Source organism: Puccinia triticina, chromosome 10A (genome assembly GCF_026914185.1).
Source record: "Puccinia triticina chromosome 10A, complete sequence".
Taxonomy (NCBI): Eukaryota; Fungi; Basidiomycota; class Pucciniomycetes; order Pucciniales; family Pucciniaceae; genus Puccinia; species Puccinia triticina.
Window position 1 is genome coordinate 551,879 of NC_070567.1, and position 20,316 is coordinate 572,194.

At 52.6% G+C, this 20,316-nt stretch overlaps 5 protein-coding genes across 5 annotated transcripts; 4 read left to right on the forward strand and 1 right to left on the reverse strand.

The window, feature by feature from the left end:
• Positions 1 to 67: 67 nt before the first annotated feature.
• On the reverse strand, positions 68 to 554 carry PtA15_10A51 (uncharacterized protein; the record flags this gene model as incomplete). The annotated part of the gene is made up of 2 exons (XM_053160703.1): positions 68 to 460; positions 531 to 554. 2 exons carry the CDS (start codon positions 552 to 554, stop codon positions 68 to 70), a joined length of 417 nt encoding a protein of 138 aa, XP_053024187.1.
• Positions 555 to 1,406: 852 nt separating this feature from the next.
• On the forward strand, positions 1,407 to 2,291 carry PtA15_10A52 (uncharacterized protein; the record flags this gene model as incomplete). The annotated part of the gene is made up of 5 exons (XM_053160714.1): positions 1,407 to 1,440; positions 1,516 to 1,848; positions 1,939 to 2,006; positions 2,084 to 2,155; positions 2,232 to 2,291. 5 exons carry the CDS (start codon positions 1,407 to 1,409, stop codon positions 2,289 to 2,291), a joined length of 567 nt encoding a protein of 188 aa, XP_053024188.1.
• Positions 2,292 to 5,409: 3,118 nt separating this feature from the next.
• Positions 5,410 to 7,948, forward strand: PtA15_10A53 (uncharacterized protein; the record flags this gene model as incomplete). Its single annotated transcript, XM_053160725.1, has 5 exons — positions 5,410 to 5,538; positions 5,628 to 5,873; positions 5,947 to 6,102; positions 6,182 to 6,726; positions 6,808 to 7,948. 5 exons carry the CDS (start codon positions 5,410 to 5,412, stop codon positions 7,946 to 7,948), a joined length of 2,217 nt encoding a protein of 738 aa, XP_053024189.1.
• A 2,512-nt stretch (positions 7,949 to 10,460) lies between these two features.
• On the forward strand, positions 10,461 to 11,331 carry PtA15_10A54 (uncharacterized protein; the record flags this gene model as incomplete). Its single annotated transcript, XM_053160736.1, has 5 exons — positions 10,461 to 10,559; positions 10,643 to 10,672; positions 10,757 to 10,964; positions 11,036 to 11,130; positions 11,194 to 11,331. 5 exons carry the CDS (start codon positions 10,461 to 10,463, stop codon positions 11,329 to 11,331), a joined length of 570 nt encoding a protein of 189 aa, XP_053024190.1.
• Positions 11,332 to 13,655: 2,324 nt separating this feature from the next.
• On the forward strand, positions 13,656 to 19,579 carry PtA15_10A55 (uncharacterized protein; the record flags this gene model as incomplete). The annotated part of the gene is made up of 5 exons (XM_053160747.1): positions 13,656 to 13,752; positions 15,488 to 15,824; positions 15,911 to 17,717; positions 17,790 to 19,026; positions 19,125 to 19,579. 5 exons carry the CDS (start codon positions 13,656 to 13,658, stop codon positions 19,577 to 19,579), a joined length of 3,933 nt encoding a protein of 1,310 aa, XP_053024191.1.
• Between the last annotated feature and the right edge of the window lie 737 nt (positions 19,580 to 20,316).

Sequence of the window (20,316 nt, forward strand, 5' to 3'; positions counted from 1 at the left end):
GTATGAGGAATGCAAGGGCTTACACAGGATGGTTTGGCAGTCCCACTTGTCCTGGTGATCGTGCCAATCAAGGGTGGTGTATTGTTCCCTGATGGCAGCGGGTGGTGTATTGTTCCCTGATGGCAGCTTGGGAGGGCAATGCAAGCCAGGAGTTGTGGGCGCGTTGGTCGGCATTGAGTTTGGCGAGGATCTGCTCCTTGACGGCGCGGCGTTTGAGGTGGCAGTTGGGCTGTGCGGCGGGGCCGAGGAGCTCGGAGCGGAGGGTGTTGAGCTTATTGAGGGGGGAGTTGCCGGCCATGACAGGCTTCATCTTGCCGCCGAGGACCTCAAAGAGGCCGAGGAAGTCGTCCATGATCTCCTGGAAGTCGGCCCGCACCTGCTGGCCGGGCGTGGCGGTGACGTTGGAGGCCTCCGAGCCCTCCTTGGACTCCGTGTACGACCACTTGTACTCCTTCTTGATCTGCACACACACACACACACACGTCACAACGTCAGACCTTGGCTGGGAGAGGGATGGGGAGGTGTGAGACACTCAACTTGGTCGGATCGGTCATTGAGGTTGGTCAGGCCTTGGTTCCGAGAGGCAGCTGGAGATCAGGACTTGCTAATTTTTTGGGGTATCAAAACCTAACTGGGCGAGTGATGAGACTTCCAATCAACATCCAGTTGGGGCATGTGGAGTCCACATAGAAAAAAGAGGAGTGTGTGGTTTTGACGCACACAAAAAAGTGCTTTCATGGACTCCACTGAGATTCAATCTCCTCACGTAGAGTCCACTGAAGTTTTCTCATCGGAATGACAACAAATCAAGACCCCTGTCCATCTCCGACAGCGTGCCCACGATCACGTGGGAAACGGTGGATCCCATGTCCGTTTCACAGATCAATCGCAACCCGTCGGATCCACGGTGGATCCCTTGTCCGTTTCACGGATCATGCGCGACCCGTCGGATCCACCCGAGGTCGCGGCAGGAAGTACCCCCGCCGTGTAGATTTCAGGTTAAGGCTCGCTAAATTTAGCTGACCTTAGCCTGAAATCAAACCTGAGGCTTGTTGACCCGGGGTTAGCCCGGACCGATGCGATTGCCGCTCGGGTTAAGTTGCCCAAAATCGTCAACTTCTAACTTAACACAAGTCCCCCCTGGTGGGAGCGCTGTGGCTGGCGGCGAAGCCGCCCCTCCAGAGCCCTCCGGGCGGGGTCCCCCGGACCCTCCGCTCGAGAGGCTTTGTTAAGCTAGCGTCAACTTAACCCGACGAATGCGAATGCTCTAAGCCTGACGGAGGCTCGATTCGCGAGTTCAGCCTACCCCCCGGGGGCCCAAAGTCTCGAGGGACTTCAAGTTCGTGTTGCCCAGCAACATCACACCACACACTACATCGGTATATCACGAACAGTCAGACTAAGACATGGCCTCATCCACTTCAGAGAAAACCCGGACCGGTAAATGATGCTGCAGTGTAGCTCTTCCTTTTCGCTCTTGCGGTCAGCTGACCTGACTCTATTCTATCTCTATAGGGGTGCACGAGAAAAAAAGAAGTGAAGCAGACAACTTGTCATATTCGATGATTCCAAAGCGCTTCAAAGATGAGAAGAGCAAGAAGGGACCTCGGAGAAATAAAACTCTCAAACAGATCCTGGCTGCCGAACGACTCAGAGCCAAACATGTCTCCGATGTGTTGTTGAAAGTTAATTCAACACCCGATGAAGACATGGAAATGGCAGCTGCTCCCGACGACCAACCCAACCCGAATGACCAGCAGCAACGCTCTCATTCACAACCTGTAGTGAACAAAAAGGCAAGAAGAGAGCCCCTGGGAACCGTCAATGCTGATGTGAACTACAACACATGTCAGTTAGACTTTCAATCTCATGTAAATTTCCATCTCCCTCAAATTTAAATTTGCTCACTTATCGCGTCAATCGATTCCGTCGGACCAGACATGATGATCGAAGCCCCCCCATCGGTCATTCCACCCAAAAAATACTGCGACATAACTGGACTGGAGGTATGCTACTCTTGATCTTTTGATAAACATAATCTTATGAAAGCTGCCATCCAACTGACGCCCGTTTCTAAACGTAGGCACCTTACATCGATCCCAAGTCCCGATTGCGTTATCATAACGCAGAAGTCTACGAACTAATCAGGACCTTCGTGAGTTGTCTTGTCGGGTTTTCAATCAGTTGCAGGTACCACTAATGAGGCTGTTTCCGATTCGGATCATATTAAGGGGCCCGGGTTGGATCAAAGCTATCTTTCTTTGCGTGGTGCACATATCACACTTCGATGATGTCACCTCTGCAAATTCGTCGGACTCGTCAGGACTCGTCATGTTGACTGGGTTTTGTCCAGTGCGCTTTCCAACTGCAACGTTTCGCACCACTTCAACTCCGCCTAGTTTTTCTTTTGAACCTGATGCAATGGGCAAGTAACATTGATCATACCCTTGCGGTACTCTATCGTAGCGTTTATTCCAAATTGTATTTTTTTTGTTCTAGTTTCCTTTTCCCAATCCAAAACTTGTCCATTTCTTCAACTCACAACACCTTTGCAAGTTCCAATAACAAGCCGGGGTAACATGTGAATATTGCTGACTTGAAGCTAAGTCCCTAATCAGAGGGCGGATGCTGTCTAGGGATGAAAGTGGGTCGGGTCGACCCGGCGGGTACCCGGCCCGTGTCGGGTCTGGGGCCGGGTTCGGGTCGGCTTTGTCTCAAAAACTGGTTACCCGACCCGCCACAGACCCGCTAGATTTTTGGGTCGGGTTCGGGCAGCCTATTTTCTAATCGGGTCGGCCTGTGACCCAACTACGACGCCTCCAATAGTAAATTTGGGGGTTTTTGGCGCCTAATAGGTCGGGTCGACCCGAGACCTGTCGGGTCAGAAACTGACCCGACCCAAAACAGTAAGGGCCTGTACCATGGGCCTCAATTTTGAAAAATTTCAACTTTTTTTGCCCTGTACACAAAAATTGAAAACTAGCAGAGAGTTCAAATGTTAAAATTCTTCACATTTAGGCTGAAGCCTATATTTTGGCCAGGCTCAGTTTTTGTCCTAAGAAATTTTGAGGCAAATAAATTTGGAAGATTTCAATTTTCATGCCCTATGGTACAGGCCCTAAGACATTGGGTTGGGTTTGGGCAGCATATTTTCAAATCTGACCCGACCCAACCCAACCCGCACTAAATTCTGGGCCGGGTTCAAGCATCTGGGTTGGGTTCAAGCACTGTTTTCCAACCCAAACCCAACCCGGTTTCATCCCTAATGCTGTCTCAATTTGCAGGCTATGTCAAGTCTAACTTAACTAAGCTGCAGTCAATCAACCCCATTGCCAGATGGTCAAAGGAGTCTGAATTACATCAAATTCATCATCAGTGGAAACACGCAGTGAAAGAGGTTACGGTTGAATTGGACGACGCTTTCTTTGTAGCGGAAACAAATCAGGGGCATTACCCGGAATCAGTCATTGAGATCACCCAGTCGTTCATACCAGTCTTCAAACTATCTAGGCTCTTTTTCAAGAAAATGACAACTGATGTAATGGCCAAAAACAAGCTACCGCCCTTTACAGAAATGTCTTCTCATCAACTTGCTTCATTGGAAGAATCAGTTGCACAAATCACAAAATATACCCCTGGCTTACTGTCTTGTTTCCCAATTGCTGGCAAGGATTGACCCATCCCTACTGAAATCCTTTGTGAAACAAAAAACATAAGGTTCAGCCTTTTTGCACGCCCAGAAATCACCCTGTGCACTCCAAACATTTCTGGAGTACACATCCTTACACTCCAACATTTTGGAGTGCACCAAGAAACAGTCAAAACAGCTGTTTCTTGGAGTGCATTGTTCTGCCCTCCATAAATGATGATGTGAATTGTCATGTACTCCATTGAAAAATCTTGGAGTGCATTCCTATGGACACTCTCATGGCAGGTTCAACTGTTCATCCAGCTCAATGACTGGCTGACTGGTCATAAAAAAAGAACTACATATACACCCTCTCCACCAGTCATCAAGACTCCTCCATTACCAGAAAACTGAAACTGCCAGCAGTTGACATGTGGCATACTCCAGTGTAACTGCCATTTTAAATCCACATAATTACATCATACCACTGCAAGAAAAACTTGTGCAAGGGACACCAGTTGACATGCAATATTTCTAAAGAAGCTTGTGGTGCTATGCAAGCCTTTGTTCAAGGCTTCTGTCCACCAAGCTTCAATGCACAGCCACTGTGCATGATGCGCAGTGACTGTGCAAAAATAAACCTTTTAGTCTTTGGTTAATGTCACAATAGCAGTCACACAGGGGTACCTCACATGTCAACTGGTGTCAGTTGTGCAAGTTTTTCTTGCAGTGTACCCTTTCATGCAAAGTCACTTTGGAATGGTCACAGTAACTGTGGATTGAAGCTTGGTTGAAATAAATTTTGAGAAAGGCTTGAGTATCACCTCAAGCTTCCTTTGAGTTGCTGTATCTCAACTGCTGGTAGTTTCTAGAGTTTTTCTTGTAGTGCTCTGGATGACCAGCCAAGTGGTCATTGAGAGGGTGAAGTCCTACAGATGACCAGTTCAACCAGCCATCCAGAAGGTATATCATCCTTCTTGATGGAAAGTTGGCTGGCTATTGAGAAGGAGTATACTCCTCCGGATGAGCCAAATGGTCATCAAGAGATTTTGTACTCCTTCTCAATAGGGTGATTCCAAGTTGGTTGGGTGCAAATTACATAGACTTTTGCAAGCTGGTGCTCAAGACTTTTCTTGAACATCAACTGGCAGAAAAATATTCAGGAAGGCTTTATATAGGGGCCCAGTAAAATGTGACTTGCATGGTTCTGACTTGAATGACAACTTGTGCACCTGGCCAACTTTGAAACCCCCTATGACTGGTTGACTCAGAGTACACAGCTGCTAGTCATCAAGAGATTGTGTACTCCTTCTCAAGGACTGGTCAATCATTCATCAAGAGGGTGCAAAATATCCTGATGACCCTAGCTTAACTAAGCCTCTCAAACGGAGGGGGGGGGGCCTTCGCCGCCAGCCATAGCCAGGGAGTTATGTTAAGTTAAGGAGACCGGCGTCGGGATCGACACCCGAACCCGGGAGGCTGTTCCACGTCAATGGGCAGCGGGGGCAGAAGGCTGTGGGGTGTGGAGACTCCCAACCTGGCGGGCCTCCTCTCCCCCGTCGTCACCGGCAACAACAGCAGCGACCACCAGCACCGGCAACGACGGCCACCAACGATCTCCCACTATTCGCAAGGATTAAAACACTGGTCGGAAATCTCTCCATCCATCCAAACGCTCTTGGCAACTACCTGAGTGAACCCCAACTGATCGTTCTTGTATCTGTGGATTTTTGTTTCCAGCCTCCCATTGCGATCTAACCGTTAAGTTTCGTCGACCAAGCATGAGACTCGTGGCCTATGGGGGTGTCTCCACCCTCTCAACAACATGCGCCGTGCTTGCTGCGTTCAGACAACGGGCCAACTTCTATGCGGCCGCCGTATACCTCAGCAAGAGCAACGCATGCATGATGGTAAGCCATTCCAAACGCCCGGGGAAAAAAAAGTGGGTGTACTTGCATGCAATGGCTGACACATATCCCGGGCTGTCTGCGGGCTCTAGATCCTCTGCAACTTCGGCATCTTCTGCACGATCCTCCTCGCCAAAGCGCTCCAATCGATCTTCTTCGGCCAGCTCCGATTAGCCGAGATCGAGCGGGTCAACGATCGGCTATGGTTCACGATTAGCGAGACCCTGCTGGCCTTGGCCATGTTCAGAGACGAGTTCGATACCAGCTTTGTCGTCCTGTTTATCAGTCTGATCTTCGTCAAAGTCTTCCATTGGTTGGCTGCCTATCGAGTAGAATGGGTCAGTCCTTCTTGTTTGTGATGCTTGCTCTTATTCTGTTTTCTGCTTGGCTGACTGATTTGTCGATTTTCAGATGGATCAAACTACCTCGCCCCCTGGAAAACTGTTTCATGCACGCATGATCTCGGTGTTGTCGATCATCTGGATAACTGACATGCTCTTGATTGCGTATGCCACCGAATCTGTTTTACTACATGGTCCAAGCGTGGTCTTGATGTTTGAGATGGAGGTACGCTCTTGGTGATATCATGGAAAAAAAAAAACGAAGACCGTTGACATGCTGGTGTGTTTTTTTTTTTCTTCGCCAGTATATTATTATGCAAGTCACTTGCCTCTCGATCATCTGCAAATACATCCTCAACTCCTACGCTCACTACCGGGCCCAAGAACATTGGGAGGGCAAATCGACGTACCAATTCTACATCGAACTGGCCACCGACTTCCTCAAGCTGCTCACTTACATTGGCTTTTTATCGTTAACGCTCACCTTCCACGGCCTGCCGATCAATGTGCTGCGAGATGTCTACTACACATTCAGATCATTTGTGACGAAATGTAACAATCTGGTCCGGTTCCGTCAAGCGACCCGAAACATGAACGAACGCTATCCGAACGCTACTCGAGCAGAGATGGAGTCACTGGCGGACAAGACCTGCATCATCTGTCGAGAAGATATGGAGTTTCGGGATGAACATGAACCAGCAGCTGGCGATGCCGGACCGAACACGAACGGCAATGGTGCTGGAGCAGCTGCTGGCCCCAACGATACACCCAAGAAACTCGTCTGTGGACATATCTTCCACTTTCATTGTCTCAGGAGCTGGCTAGAACGCCAGCAAACTTGTCCCACTTGGTCAGTACATAGTCTCTTTTTTATTTTCTTGGCTTTTGCCTCGATTGGTTTACTGATGATCTCTTATCTCGTGACACACAGCCGTCGACCGGTTATCCAGGCCCCACCAGCCACTCAGGTTGCGCCGCAGAACCCGAATGCAGCCGTGAATCGGGCGTTTGCAGCCGCGATGGCGGCCGCCGGCGCCGGCCCACCGGCGATCCCGCCGGCCATCCCAGGAGGGGCCGGTCGAGCTGCTGGGGCGCCCGGGACCCCGTTAGGGCTGCCTGCAGCCCAAGCTGGCGGCCCTGCAGCAGCGCCGGTTGGCGCGGGGGAGGGCAACCTGATCGGCACCCGCCCCGACGGGAGCCGGCACGACTTCAACCAACGGATGCGCGAATTCGAGCAGCGTCTGGCCGCGGCCACTACTTCCAATCCCGGCGGGGCGGCCGCAGGTCCACCGGGTACGAGCTCGTACCTCCGCCAACAGGCCCAGACCCGCAACAACCCGTTGCTCCAGTTCGACCTCTCCTCCCATTCGGGCCCCAGCTCGAGTCGCCCGCTCGCCGGCCGCCACCACGTCCGCCTGCGCACCAGCCCCGGCTCCCGGCCGAACAGCCCCGGCTTCCCCACATTCCCTTCCGCCCGAATCGAGCGCAAGAACTCCCAGACATCGCCCACTGCCGCCCCATCGCCACCAGCCACGGCCGCCGCCAAGCCGCCGACGACGACGAGTGCTCTTCCGCCGGTGGCGCGCGCTCAGCCAGACCTTCCCGCGGAACCCAGCAGCCTGGCCGCCTGTCCGGAAGATCCGCCCACAGCGACGGACGACACCGACCCTGGCCAGGCTCCGCCAGCCGAGCCGTGTGGAGGAGCGGGCGACAGCGTGCAAGCGGGCTCTCTAGCCGAGCTGAGGATCGACTTCGGCGGCCCGGCGCCTCCTCCTGGCCCGGCCGATCGGGCGCGTCTGCCCTGCCTGATCCCGCTCTTCGACCACCGGGCCTCCCCCGTGCTGCTCCCGGACCCGCAGACGATTCTCGAGGAGTACCAGCAGAAGGTCGCCGGTCGGCCGGCAGCCGCACCGTCTTGCGCGGGCGACCGGCGCTCGGCCGAGCTGCTCGAGATCCAGAGCTCTCTGGCCGAGTGCTGTGCTCGGCTGGCCCGGCTCATGGGCTCTCCGGCTGCTGGCCGGGCTGCTGTGGATGGTGGAGAGGCTGAGAAGGGCAAGGGGAGGAGCGAGTAGCGATGGTTTTCTTTTCTTTTTTCTGCTGGATTTTTCTGCTCCATGTTACATACACAGTTACATCTCTCTTTCTTTCTTTTGTTTTGTTTTTTGAGTTGGATGTATTTTAAATAAATAGATAGTTCAGTGGGATGGGCTGGTGTGATCCGTCCGAGTGGGCTGGGCTTAGCCCCTCCCGTGTTCCGTGCACCCGGCACAGTCTGAGACACCTCCCCTTAAAAACCCCCGCATACACCCACACAACACAACACCCCCCCATCCATCCATCCATCCATCCATCCATCCATCCACCAATCAACAAAAACAAATGCAAAAGCAAGCCATGTCCCTCCTCAAGCCCATCGCCCTCCTCGCCGCCGCCACCCTCGCCTCGCTCCTCCTCCTCTCCGCCGCCATCCACTCCGTGCCCCTCCTCCGCCTGCCCACCTCGCTCGAGCTCATCACCAGCCAGATCAGCCATCTGCGCACATACGCCCACTCCTCCCCCGCGCACGCCCTCCACCTCGCACTCGTCCTCGCCCTCCTCTTCGTCTCCAAGCAGGCCTTCTCCGTCCCCGGCACCGCCCTCCTCAACATCCTCCTCGGCGCCATCTACCCCATCTGGATCGCCGCCCCGCTCAGCTGTCTGCTCACCGCCCTCGGCTCCACCGCCGCCTACCTCCTCGCCCGCACCGCCCGCCCCCTCTTCGTCCGGCTCATCCCCCGCCCCCTCCTACTCATCCAGCGCGCCGTCGACCCCTTCAGACTCAAGGGCTCCCCCGACAGATTCAACACCCCCGAACTCGCCTCCTACCTCCTCATCGCCCGCCTCCTGCCCATCGTCCCCTACGCCGCACTCAACCTCGCATCCGGCGTCCTCGAGCTGCCCCTCCTGCCCTTCTTCTGGACCATCCTCATCGGATCCCTGCCCTACAACCTACTCACCACCCAAGTCAGTCCCACTATTCCTCAGATCAAAAAAAAAAAAAAAAAAAAAAAAAAAAACTCACTCCTTCTGTGTAGCTCGGTGACATCCTCCGCTCTGCCGCCGAATCCACATCCCCAGAGGATAACCATCCGCCCACGCTGACCGAAATCTGGACGCTCGGCCTGCTCGTCAAGCTGGCCTCGCTGTCCCTGCTGGCCGTCCTGCCCGTGGTCTTCAAGGAGCCGCTTCGGAACGCCATCCAGCGGCTCATCCGCCCCGGGCCCACACCCACGCCCCGCAAGACCCCGCCCTCGCCCATCATCACCCGCCACCACAGCCTGCTGCTCCAGGATGAGCAAGATTTCGAGTTCGAGGACGAGGAACAGAGTGCTGGAGTCCAGCTCAGCCCTTCGACTACTATCACCTCATCCTCCGCCTCCTCCTCGTCCGCCGACGACCACCACCACCACCCCTACTCCTCGCCCGTCATCCACCTCGACAGCCACCCCCACAGCAAGCTCCTCCCCTCCCACACCCACATCCCCCTCGGCCTCAACATCCTCAACACCACCCACCCGCTCCACCTCCACCCCCATCCTGCATCCATCTTCGACCTGCCCTACCGCAAAGCCGCCAGCCGCAGCCCTTCGCCCAACTCCTCGCCCCCCTTCTCCTAATCCCTGCCCGCTTTCTTCGTCTTTCGTTGCCCTTTCATCCGCCTCGCTCTTCGGGCCCCTTTGTTCGTCTTGCGCGCCCCTCAAGCGCCGCCTCCTGTATTCTTCGCGCCAGCCCCTCATCTTCGTTCCCCCTCATTCCTTCCCCCAAACACCACCCAAAAAAACCCCCCTTTTTAATCCTATTTATCTCACCACTTCCGCCCTCTATTTATTTGGCTATCTATCCATGGTGCAATACGCTTCCCTGCCGCACAATATTTTTCTCTTTTTTTTTCGCCTGTGTTTGTGTGTCGCATCTCCGCCCCTTAATAGCCCCCCACCTTGTCCCTCTTTTTTGTGTAGCATACATGATGATGGTGATGCTGTGACGAGACGGAAATGCAGACGATGGTGGAAACGAACGGGTTGCTCCTCCTCCTGGGGGGGGGGCTTCTTGCTTGGTGAGCAGCGCCCAATGGTAGTTTGTGTGCCAGGGTGTCCGTGTCAGTGAGACCTCCATCAAGTTGACGACCTACCCGCATACATGGAGTGGCATAGGCTTGTCTGGTTTTCTCCGAAAGTTGCGTTCGATGGCTTGCCGGAGGGCACATGTCTCTGGGGATTTGTTTACCCTAGTGTAAAGTGTTTATCTGAGTCTGAATTTTCATGACTGCACGTGAGCTTATCATGAGGTTGCGCTGGCTGTCCTCAGGAGTCTCTCCGTTTCCCGCGCGGACACTCTTTCCATCGTCGACAGAGACAGGGTTCCGCCTGTTTTGGAAGCAAAGACTGCCTGGCTGAGTTAAATTAACCAAGCTTCGATTTCCATAACCGGGTGCTGGGCCCGAGCTGGCGATGACGTAGCCCCACCTTCCTCGCCCATAAAGCCCAGCCTCACACCACCCCAGCAGCCCCGCACTCCACCCAGCACAACAATCTTCCAACTGCCATGTCCTTCCCTCTCCGCCGAGCCGCCCAGGCCTTCAGAGGCCGCCCAGGCACTCCCCGCAGAACTTACGCTGCCCTGGCTGGCCACCTCGCCGAGAAGGTAGGCCACCCTCCTCTTCCCCCACCAACCGTCATCGCGTGATGATCCGAGTCTTATATAACCCTACTTTCTCCACCCACCAGCCCTCTCGCGCCTCCGATGTAGGCTGGATCGTAAGCAGGACACCGCGGTATGTCCACAGAAGCAGGATGCATGTAGCTGACGGCGGGTTGCTGCGTCTGGTTTGGCTTGAGCAGCTTGCAGCGGCCGCGGTCTTTGTGCCGACGATGGGCTACCTGATGAGCCCCCGGGCCGCCCAGCACTCGTCGACGAGCCATGCGCATCCCGTCGAAGACCGCTGGACGCGCTCGTTCGCGCTCGAGCACCTCGACGCCTCCAAGCTCAACCGCCCCATCATGGCCGCCGACGACGGCATCGTGCCCGCCGGCGAAGGCAGGCCACACGGTATGTCCCCCCCTCCTCGCCCCTCGCCTCTCCCTCCGCCTAGCCTCACATCTCACCTTCCTCGCTCTCAGGGCCCGGTGACAAGAGCATCCGGCAGATCACTAAGCCCACCGAGAGCCATGCAGGCCACCAAGTGTCCATGCAGAAGGACACCGAACACATCCGAGTACGTCCCCACTCCCTAAACCATCGAGCAGCCCCTCGCGTCCCTGACGCTTTCTTAACCAAGGGCTCCTCTGGCAAGATGGAACACGCCCGCGCTCTCAGCGCCCAGCGCGGCTCCGAAGCCACCACCATCGACACCAAGGCCGTCCAAGCCCATGCCGCCACCGACCGCCAAGAAAAACTGGCCGCCTCGCCTTCCTAAACACACCGCAAAAAGCCTTCCTCGGACAACTAAGCCAACCCTCCTGCCCTCCCCGGCTATCCTCTTTGTCTCCAAAATCAGTATGCGTGATGGACGCACCGTTCCTCGCTCATCTATCAAGTAGTGTATTTTTGTTTGTATCGTATATGTAGAGTAGAGGCTCAATCCAGCCTTGGACGTTTTCCGATGTACGATGATCAGCAAAGCTGTAACTTTAAGCTCGTGTTGGTAATGGCCAAGGAGAGGGATGGTGAAGCACTCTGGTAGTGCAACCCATTCCTCCTCCCAGCACGCTTTCCAATCCACCGTGCACTCGGTAGTGTATCAACAAGAGTGCAGCTGCGATCGACGTTTGCCCCGATCCGTCTGGCCTCACAGCAGGACTCCCTGTGGCATCGGCGTCTTGGCTCCAGCGTCACCATGCTCACCCGCCCAACACAGCATGGCCATGTTTGAAGAGATAATCGAACAATGGCGGGGGATCCTCTGAGCTTGGATAGCTCCCTCTCTTGCCTGTTGGTGCTGTCAAGGCTGGGTTCTGGCCGTTCAAGGAAGAGAAAAACACCAAATTTCTCTCCTACAAACACGGCAAAAGCCCCACCCAAGAGCCGGACTTGGCCACCAGATATACCACAAGGGAATTGATTTGTCCACTCCGCCACAATCCATCCGCGGTGCCGTGCATGCAGCGCGCCCAAAGCACGCGCCCCAGCTGTATCCCACCACAGAATCTCTCCCACCCCGCTCTCATCCCCAATCCCTTGGGCCCTCTTCCCCCCAAAGTCGCAAACCGAAGAGAAAGGGCGTCGTTTGGATCCGGGCCTCGGCCGATCATCCCGCTGATCTCGGACACGCACCCAGCAACGACGCTGCACGCCCCCCCCCAGCTTTCTTCGGTCTCTTTTCCCCCATCATCTCTCGTTCATCCATGGCGTGCTCCCTCCCTCCACTGGGGTTGTTTTCTTGCACCCTTTGTTGGTGTTTAGATGGGCGGGCGCCGACGTCTTTGCGGCGGATCTGCGCTTTGCCGCGGCGTGTGCACTGGTTGGCGCGCCAGAAATGGGTGGATCATCCAGCGCGGCGCAGCGGGCCCGAAAAAGCCGCCTGCACTATCTGCAGATACATAGCAGTTTCAAGCAGCAAGAGCGGACGGAGAAGATTGGGCCTTTTCGAGTGTCGACCCATGATCAGACCGGCCCACTTGTCTAAAAAATGTCTCATTGCACACAGGGCGGATGGTGTGGATGGCTGGGTCTGAAGGCAGCTGCTTGTGGACTTGGGCCGCTGGTTGGGGGAGCTGGAAGGGAACTGATTGTTGCTTGTTGAAACGCGGATCATGAAATGGAATACGTTGATGGATAATCATCGGCGATGGGCAATGTCAGATGCTATTGAGACATTCAATCGGCCGCATGTACCACAGCTCAAGCCCAGCCGCCCGATGGAAATTATCGGATCGCCATTGAGCGACGACGACAGGGGGCCTCGAGGGTGAGGGAATCATTAGACGCTTGATTTACCGGGGAGCTTTCGGTGGCGAATTCGTGATTCCGAACCAAGTGCATCACCATCGAGCGAAAGTGACACCGATGATGAAGAAAGATGCAAGAGGCCTCGAGGGTGAGTGACTCCTATCAGATTCTTCTGTTTTCCCTGAGCTTCAAGCTCCATTGACGAATCCCTCCTTTCGAAGATGATGATCACTGACAGAGCTGCCCTGACAAAGAATGAGAGATTTGTCTTGGAGCCCATCCAGCAAGTCGTTGCCATCCAAACAACTGAGAAATTACAAAAGCGCTCCCTCCATCCTTCATGTGCGACAGAGTCCCGTAAAGTGAATCCCTTTTTGCCTTCGACTCCACATTTCTGAGAGGGAAGGTGTTGGAGGTTGTTGGAAAAAGCTTTTTCGGGTGTTGGCTGCAGTGGATGTTTCAGTGAGAAATACACTGCATGGATGAGCATTGTGGAGGCAAAAAGCTGGGATTTACTTTGTGGGTTTCGTTTGCACATAAAAGAGTAAGCGGTAGCACTTTTATAATCCCCACTTCTCTGAATTGCAACGGTTTGCTCGATGAGTTCCAAGACAAATCTCTCAACCTTTGTCAGGGGTGTCTCTGTCAATCATCATCTTTTGAAAGGATCGATTTGTCAATGGAACTTGAGGCTCAGGCGAAAACGTGATAGGAGTGGGTCTCTTGTATAATTTCTTGGTCGTCGCTATCGCTTTCGCTCGATGGTGATGCACTTGATTCCATATGTAGCAGGGATTCGTCACTGAAAGCTCCGGTACCATATAATTCACTCACCCTCGAGGCCCCCGGAGGATGTATTCGTCGTCGTCGCTCAACGGCGATTCGTTCGCAAATGAGCGTAGGGACTCGAATGCTCGGAAGGAGATTAATCCGGCCTCTGCCCCTGGTTGTGCGTGCATGACTCCGAGCAGTGACCGTGCCGAGATGCCGAGATGTGGACGAAGGAACGTTCTATGAATTCGTATCTCGACCTCTTTCTGATCAAAAACCTTTCTTGAACAAGCAAATCGGTGCAGAAAATCTCGTGAAAGCTTTTTGGCCCTCTCTGGGACTTGCAAAGGATGTTGCTTTCGACCCAACTGAACGAAGGTTTCCACCGGGGGCTTGCGCTATCCGGACTATGAGGTGTTCGCTGGTCCGGTTGGTCGGAAGGGTAAGTAACCCATTGGCTCTTGCCTGTGGTCTCACTCCACAGGATGTCCGACGGTGGTGGCGGCGGCGGTGGCCGGAGGAGCTCAGTTCTCTTTCGGTTAGTGTTAAGGAGCGACCGTCTTCTCTGATTGGATGCGCCTCCTGGGAAATCGCACTGGTTTCTGATGGTCAGCAGCTTGGTTGTATGCGTGTCTATCCGATGCAGCATTTCTATCAGAGCTTGCCCTGCCTCCCAGTGGCTGCCCATGGCACAGCCACCACTTCATCACGACCGGTCATTCTCCTGAGGAATCCCTCCTCTGGGAATCAAGAGTTTGTCTATCTCTCAGCCTCTAAAGGAATCGTGATCCACTCCACGATGGATTGCTGATCTCACTCCTGCCCACTTCCAGATCCGCATGACATGAGGCTCCTTGCCGGAGAGAACGACAAAATCGTTGACTGCTTCCGAGTGCAAACGGCAAACCGCAAACCGATGTCGGGGGCGCCGGCGCCGCGTCGCTAGAATCCGTTGCAAGACGACTTCCGGCACTGCTTCCCGCCGTTCGTCGCGTCTTCCCAAGTCGTCAAGACAGGAAGAGAAGCCAGGCTCGGCTTTTCACAGGCATACTACCCCTGGATGGACGATACACACATACGGCCCGCATGAGGCGACCGATTGACTGAATTCTTTCGCGGAATCTGCATCACATACAATTTAGTTGCATACGCCATCCTAAAAAAGAGGCTTTTTAAAACAGCAAGTTCTGGCCTTACACATCCACAAGGCGATGTACATAAACATGTAAGGAGATTTGTTTGTGCTGAGTAAAAACTGTTTTGTCTTCTCTCCCTTCGACAGTGATCTCAGTAGAATTTCCTCCCGTCTCCCTTTTTTCTCAGCTCGCTGTTAAAAATTTTACATAGAACCATCACTCCATTGACATTTTCAACTCTCCATCCATCCAACAGATTCACCATCCATCCCTCCTTCCGAGCCTTCCCGTACATATCGAGGCAATCACAAGACTTCACACCAACGAGCACCCCACAAATACCTTAACGCTTTTCCATCGCTACGCCTTCGTCACTCTTGTCAAATACATAGCTTTTATCTCCTCTGATCTGGATTTTAAGCGTTCCCTGTCAGTCTTGACCTTTAAATCCCTTTTCCTAGCGTGATCATGCACGTCTTTAAAAAATCATTGGTAATGCTCATCTGAATCCACTCTCTCATCGTACAAACTTCGAGGCCGGAAGAACCAGCAGGTTGCTCTCTTAGCGATGTCAGTCTCATTGAACTACCCCCACTCAAACCTTCAACACCAGTTCTCATCTCCAACGAATCAGACATCGCTCATTTATCAGACCCATTCCAACAGTAACATGAAACCATCACCCTCTTCATCAACATCCTCATCAACATCACCCCCCAACCTCCACACTGTTCCCGAGACAAGGGCCCTACTCATCTCACCCGCAACACTATCTAGACCGCCCAGGAATCCTTGGAGATCAGCCCCCAATCAGCCTCATCCAATTCCCAAATTCAACCAGACATCTCAGACTAGTAACAGCAACCTTAACACTCCGCCTGCTACCACCTTATTATCAACACCAACACCCTCCTCCAAGCATCGCAAACATCTCTCAACCAGCTCTCTACTTTCTATCCTCGAGCATCCTTCAGATCATCCTCCTACCCACCCTCATCCATCTCGATCATCACCATCCGATCCTGCGCCAACGAGTTCAACAAGCCACATGTCCTCGCCTCCCGACAGTGCTACAATCAATCATCACAAATCTCACCGGCGTCACTCCTCTGCAGTAGTCGTCTCTCCTCTCAGCTTATCTCATCCAATCTCAGCTAGCCCTAGAAGACCGATCAGCTTTCATCAACAAAATTTACTCAGCACCCCAGCAACAACCCCGAAATCCACCCCAGGCTCGATCACAAAACTTTTGACCAGAAAACTTAGTTTCCTCTCCTACCGCAAAGCGCACGTCCCCTCAACCTCTCCAAACTGCTCGAACTTCCTCGCTCCCCCACACTCACCCAGTCGGATTAGGTCATCATCGCTAACCCGCCAGACAGCCCATAACCCGGGCGATGATTCGGAAGATGCCGAGTTTGCTAGCGCTGATGAGGGAGACGAGAGATTTTGGAAGCATCTAAAGCTCCCTTCCCCACATCGGCATACCTGTCCACTCCCCATCAACCCCCGCTCACCCAACTGGTCCACTACCTCGTATACTGATCCCACCTTCAACCGCCCGGCAAAACCTGCCCACTCGCCCCTCACACAACACAAACAAGTCACTGACTCCGCCCTTGATCCTAGCTTCCTGGCGCACAACAATCAGTCGGATGCTTCTACATCTTCAACCTCGAATCGCAATTCCACCTATCAATCCTCGATTAGGTTCACCTCACCCACAAGACTCAGAGGGCCGTCAACTAAGAAGATTCCTGCTGAATTTAGAGCGGGTCGAGTATTCGTCAGATCATCTCAGATTTTTGCCGATCAGGCTGCTACTCTATCCTCTTCAGACCCATCTACTACGTCTGTTGAAGAATCCGAGCAAGACCAAAGTAGCTTTAGCTCATATCACCCGATCACTCCGTCATCTACTCCTTCATTCTATCCTTCGGTCTTGCCAAGTTCTCCAACCGCAGCCGATGATCAAAGTCCCACAAAAGACTCTGGAATCCTCTCTCGAATCTCAGAACCGTTCAACTCTTTGTTGTCTGCTCCAAACGCCTGTCTCTCACCTCGCCGGTCGCCTTCCTCCCATTCTCTGGCGTATCGCTTCAACTCTGGTGCCCTTACTCGATCGAGCACCAAATCAACCGTCAACGGAAGCACAAACCTCAATGGACTTTTACAACCCACACCCACATCGAAATCGCCTCCGGTAAAAAAATCAATCAGTATGACTTTTAACCTTCGTCATGTCCCAAAGTTTTTGAACCAACGAACCAAATCAGATCACGTGACGGATGGCGAAAAGATGACTACTAAAGCGCCCGATGTACAAATTATCATGCCCAATCTATCCCAACTCGGTCCGAATGGATTCCCCCCTACCTGGCGCTCCCTGGTATCCCCGGATCGGTTTCTCCGACTCGAGCAACGCTTTGGCACGCTCGAAATGAAGCGACAAGAGTTGATCTGGGAACTCTGTCGAACAGAGCTTGGCTACGTGGAAAGTTTGGAGATGATTATAAAAACCTTTTTCCAACCTCTGAAGAAAACTCAATCGATTGCTCCAGCTCCAAGCGGAAAGACGAAAAGCTACACTTGGTTGGATATCGTCCCCGATTCAATCATCAACTTGTTTGAAAATCTTGAAGAAATTTGCGAGTTACATCAAGAGATTTGCGAGTCCATTGCAGAAAATCAACAAGCACACCACGTTCCAAAGCAGCTTTTAATACTCAACGACCATCAAATCCCCAACGCGGATGAGCATCTCGTAATCCTCAGAATTTCAGATACATTTCAAAAATTTGTTGATCGGCTAAAAGTCTATCAAAATTATTTGATTTGCTTTGAATCTGTCCATCACCTCATCGACCAGCTAACCAAAGACCCAAACTCCCAATTTGGCGCATTTATTCGCGCGCGTTCCCAGTTGGAAGAATGTGGCAAGATGAGCTTCAACAGCTTCTTGTTAAAGCCCATTCAACGGTTAATGAAATATCCGCTGTTCTTAAAGGTGAGTCTATCACAACTTCGTTTGATTTCTCTTGCCTGTCAAATCGATGCTAAAAGAGTATAAATCACGTAGCAACTTTGTGACGTTACTCCCGTTTTACATCCAGACCACCTAGAAGGCAAAGAGTTATGGGAGTCGACAGATCGAATCATCAAAGAAATGCAGCAAGTCAAGGTGCTAGAAGAGGATCGGGCGTACCTTAAGTCGATCGAAAGCCATATCATTGGACTCGCGGCAAGCTTCAAGTTAGCCAATGGCAAACGCAAGCTGATCAGGCAAGGCTTTGTCCGTCGATTCCACGCTGCAAGCAATCGTGCTCAAAAACAAGAATTTGTATCAGATGATGATGTCCATCATCCTCAAAATCCCACTCCGCCGGACTCTCATCGACGTACCACAGTATCCTCCTCCTCTTCGAGGTCCTCATCAACGGCCGTCGACAAACGTAGGCGGTCTCGCTCACAACTCTCTGACGACTGGAGCTTTAGCGATCATATCGGCTTTCGAACAAGTATGAAGAGTACCTTCTGCACCAGTCCCCTCCCTGATACCCATTCCAGCACACCCAGGATGTCAAAATCGTCATCTGCTAGTTTAAAAGGTTCGACGTCACCTCAGGAGTATTCTTCACCGCGGCCTGACTCTCATCGGACCCCTCTCCCTGCTCGTCCTGACCAGCAAGTTTCCCCCTCGTTGCCGGCCTTGTCCTCGTCCCTTGGCCCAACGAAGATAATATCTCGTCCAAAGCAGCTAGTACCACTGTCATCATCCAAGACAAAGATGTCAACTCCTAAGATGTCACTCAATCTCAAGTCGAGCGAGTCGAAACTCGACCAACTGTCCACCCATCATGCTTCGGATAAACAAAGAGGCACTCTCTCAAGCCCGGCTGACCGAAACCTGAAAACAAAATCATCTTCATCCTCCTTGACATTTTCTGCACGCGACCAACGTCAATGGAAAGGTGTGAGGCAGACGAAGACCCCTGGCCGGCAGAAAGCTGCGGAGATTCTCGGGCTCGAACGCGAAGAGTGCAAGAGTAAGAACGAGGACGAGAGTTTGTATCTGTTCGTGTTCTCCGATGGCCTACTCCTCTTTACTCGTCCACTCGCCGACCCGCGTCACAATACACTCAAACGAAACCACGCCGGTCATCCCCAGCTTTTCACATTGGTCGCCGAGCCGCTTGCACTCTCCTCTTTGCTCGGCTTTCGCGTCCTTTCATCAGATCACCCTTCACGTCGTCAGCCACATGCCCAGCCGCGCTCTTTTACCAATGATGGTCACTACCCGAAGCCGGAAAATGGACGTAAGTCCTTCTCTCATTTTCTTGCCTTCTTTTTTCTCTAGTCAATTCCATGGTGATTGCCTCTCTGATGGTGATCACGCCAACTTGTACAAATGTAGAACTCGAGAAGGAGAACAAGGAAACGAAAGACTGGGGCGGTGGAGGTGAGGGTGCGATGAAAAGAGGGAGACGCCGGAGGGCCAAAACCGGGCCCGAGCCGTCAAGAAAAGCGCCATCCGGTCGCGTTGAGCTGCAAGTCAAGTGCGCCCACCATGCAGGCGGCGATGCTCGTCTTCTGGATCGGAGTACGATCACACTCACGCTCGGCCTCCCCGGACCCCTGCCCGCGTCAGTCGCACCTTCCGTCTACTACGCCCTCGCCCTCGACCAAACCAACACGTTCACCGACCCCATCCGAAACGCTAAAAACAGCCACAACGCCTACCATGCTCTTGATAATAATCACGTGCGGAACGTTCCTCATGACTTTGTCCCAAATGACCCCTCGGCAGGCCTGGCCTCGGTCGGCCGGCCAGAACTCATGCACTCATTGAGTCTGATCCTGTTCCCTTGATCGCCCATTATATACCCACCATCACCATCGTTCACTCCTTCAAGCCCTTGTCATCATCTTCCCTCTTTCAATCTCTTGAAGCATCCATGTTTTTTGTTGTTGTCTTTCTTTACAGCTTGAACATTCTTATCTTTCTTTGATAGATACATAGGGTAAAAAATTTCTCTTGCTTTTAATGCGTGAATATTTGTCTTTCTTTAATAGCATACACATACCACTTGTCATTTTTCTTTGTAATTGATAACATATATTATATATACATAGACAGATAGATGCTGGTCTGGTTGTTGGTGTTTATTGTTACTTGTCTACATAGGGTCGGTAGCGTTGTTTTGGTTGGCTTAAGAGATGGGTGATGGGCCTATTTATTATGACTGTGAGATAGATAACTGACATGGTAGCGCTGATTGGATACCACCAAATATACCTAAAAAATATCAATACATACAATTTAATCATTCATTCTGGCTTTTGTGGGCCAAAAAAGGAGTTGCAAGCTATATAGTGCTGTCCTTGCAGACATTGTTGTCATGCAGGCCAGCATCCATTAGGGAGAAACCAGTCTAGATGACTTTTACAGTGATTGCTTGACCATTTGAATTCTCGCAGATCTTGTCTCCCTCCTATCAGGCAGATGGGCACTAGTAACATTTAGGGGATGAAAAACTGACTCCCAAAAATTCATTTTCCGACTCCCAAATGTTGCAAACATCCGGAAGACCATATTTCAATGTCTG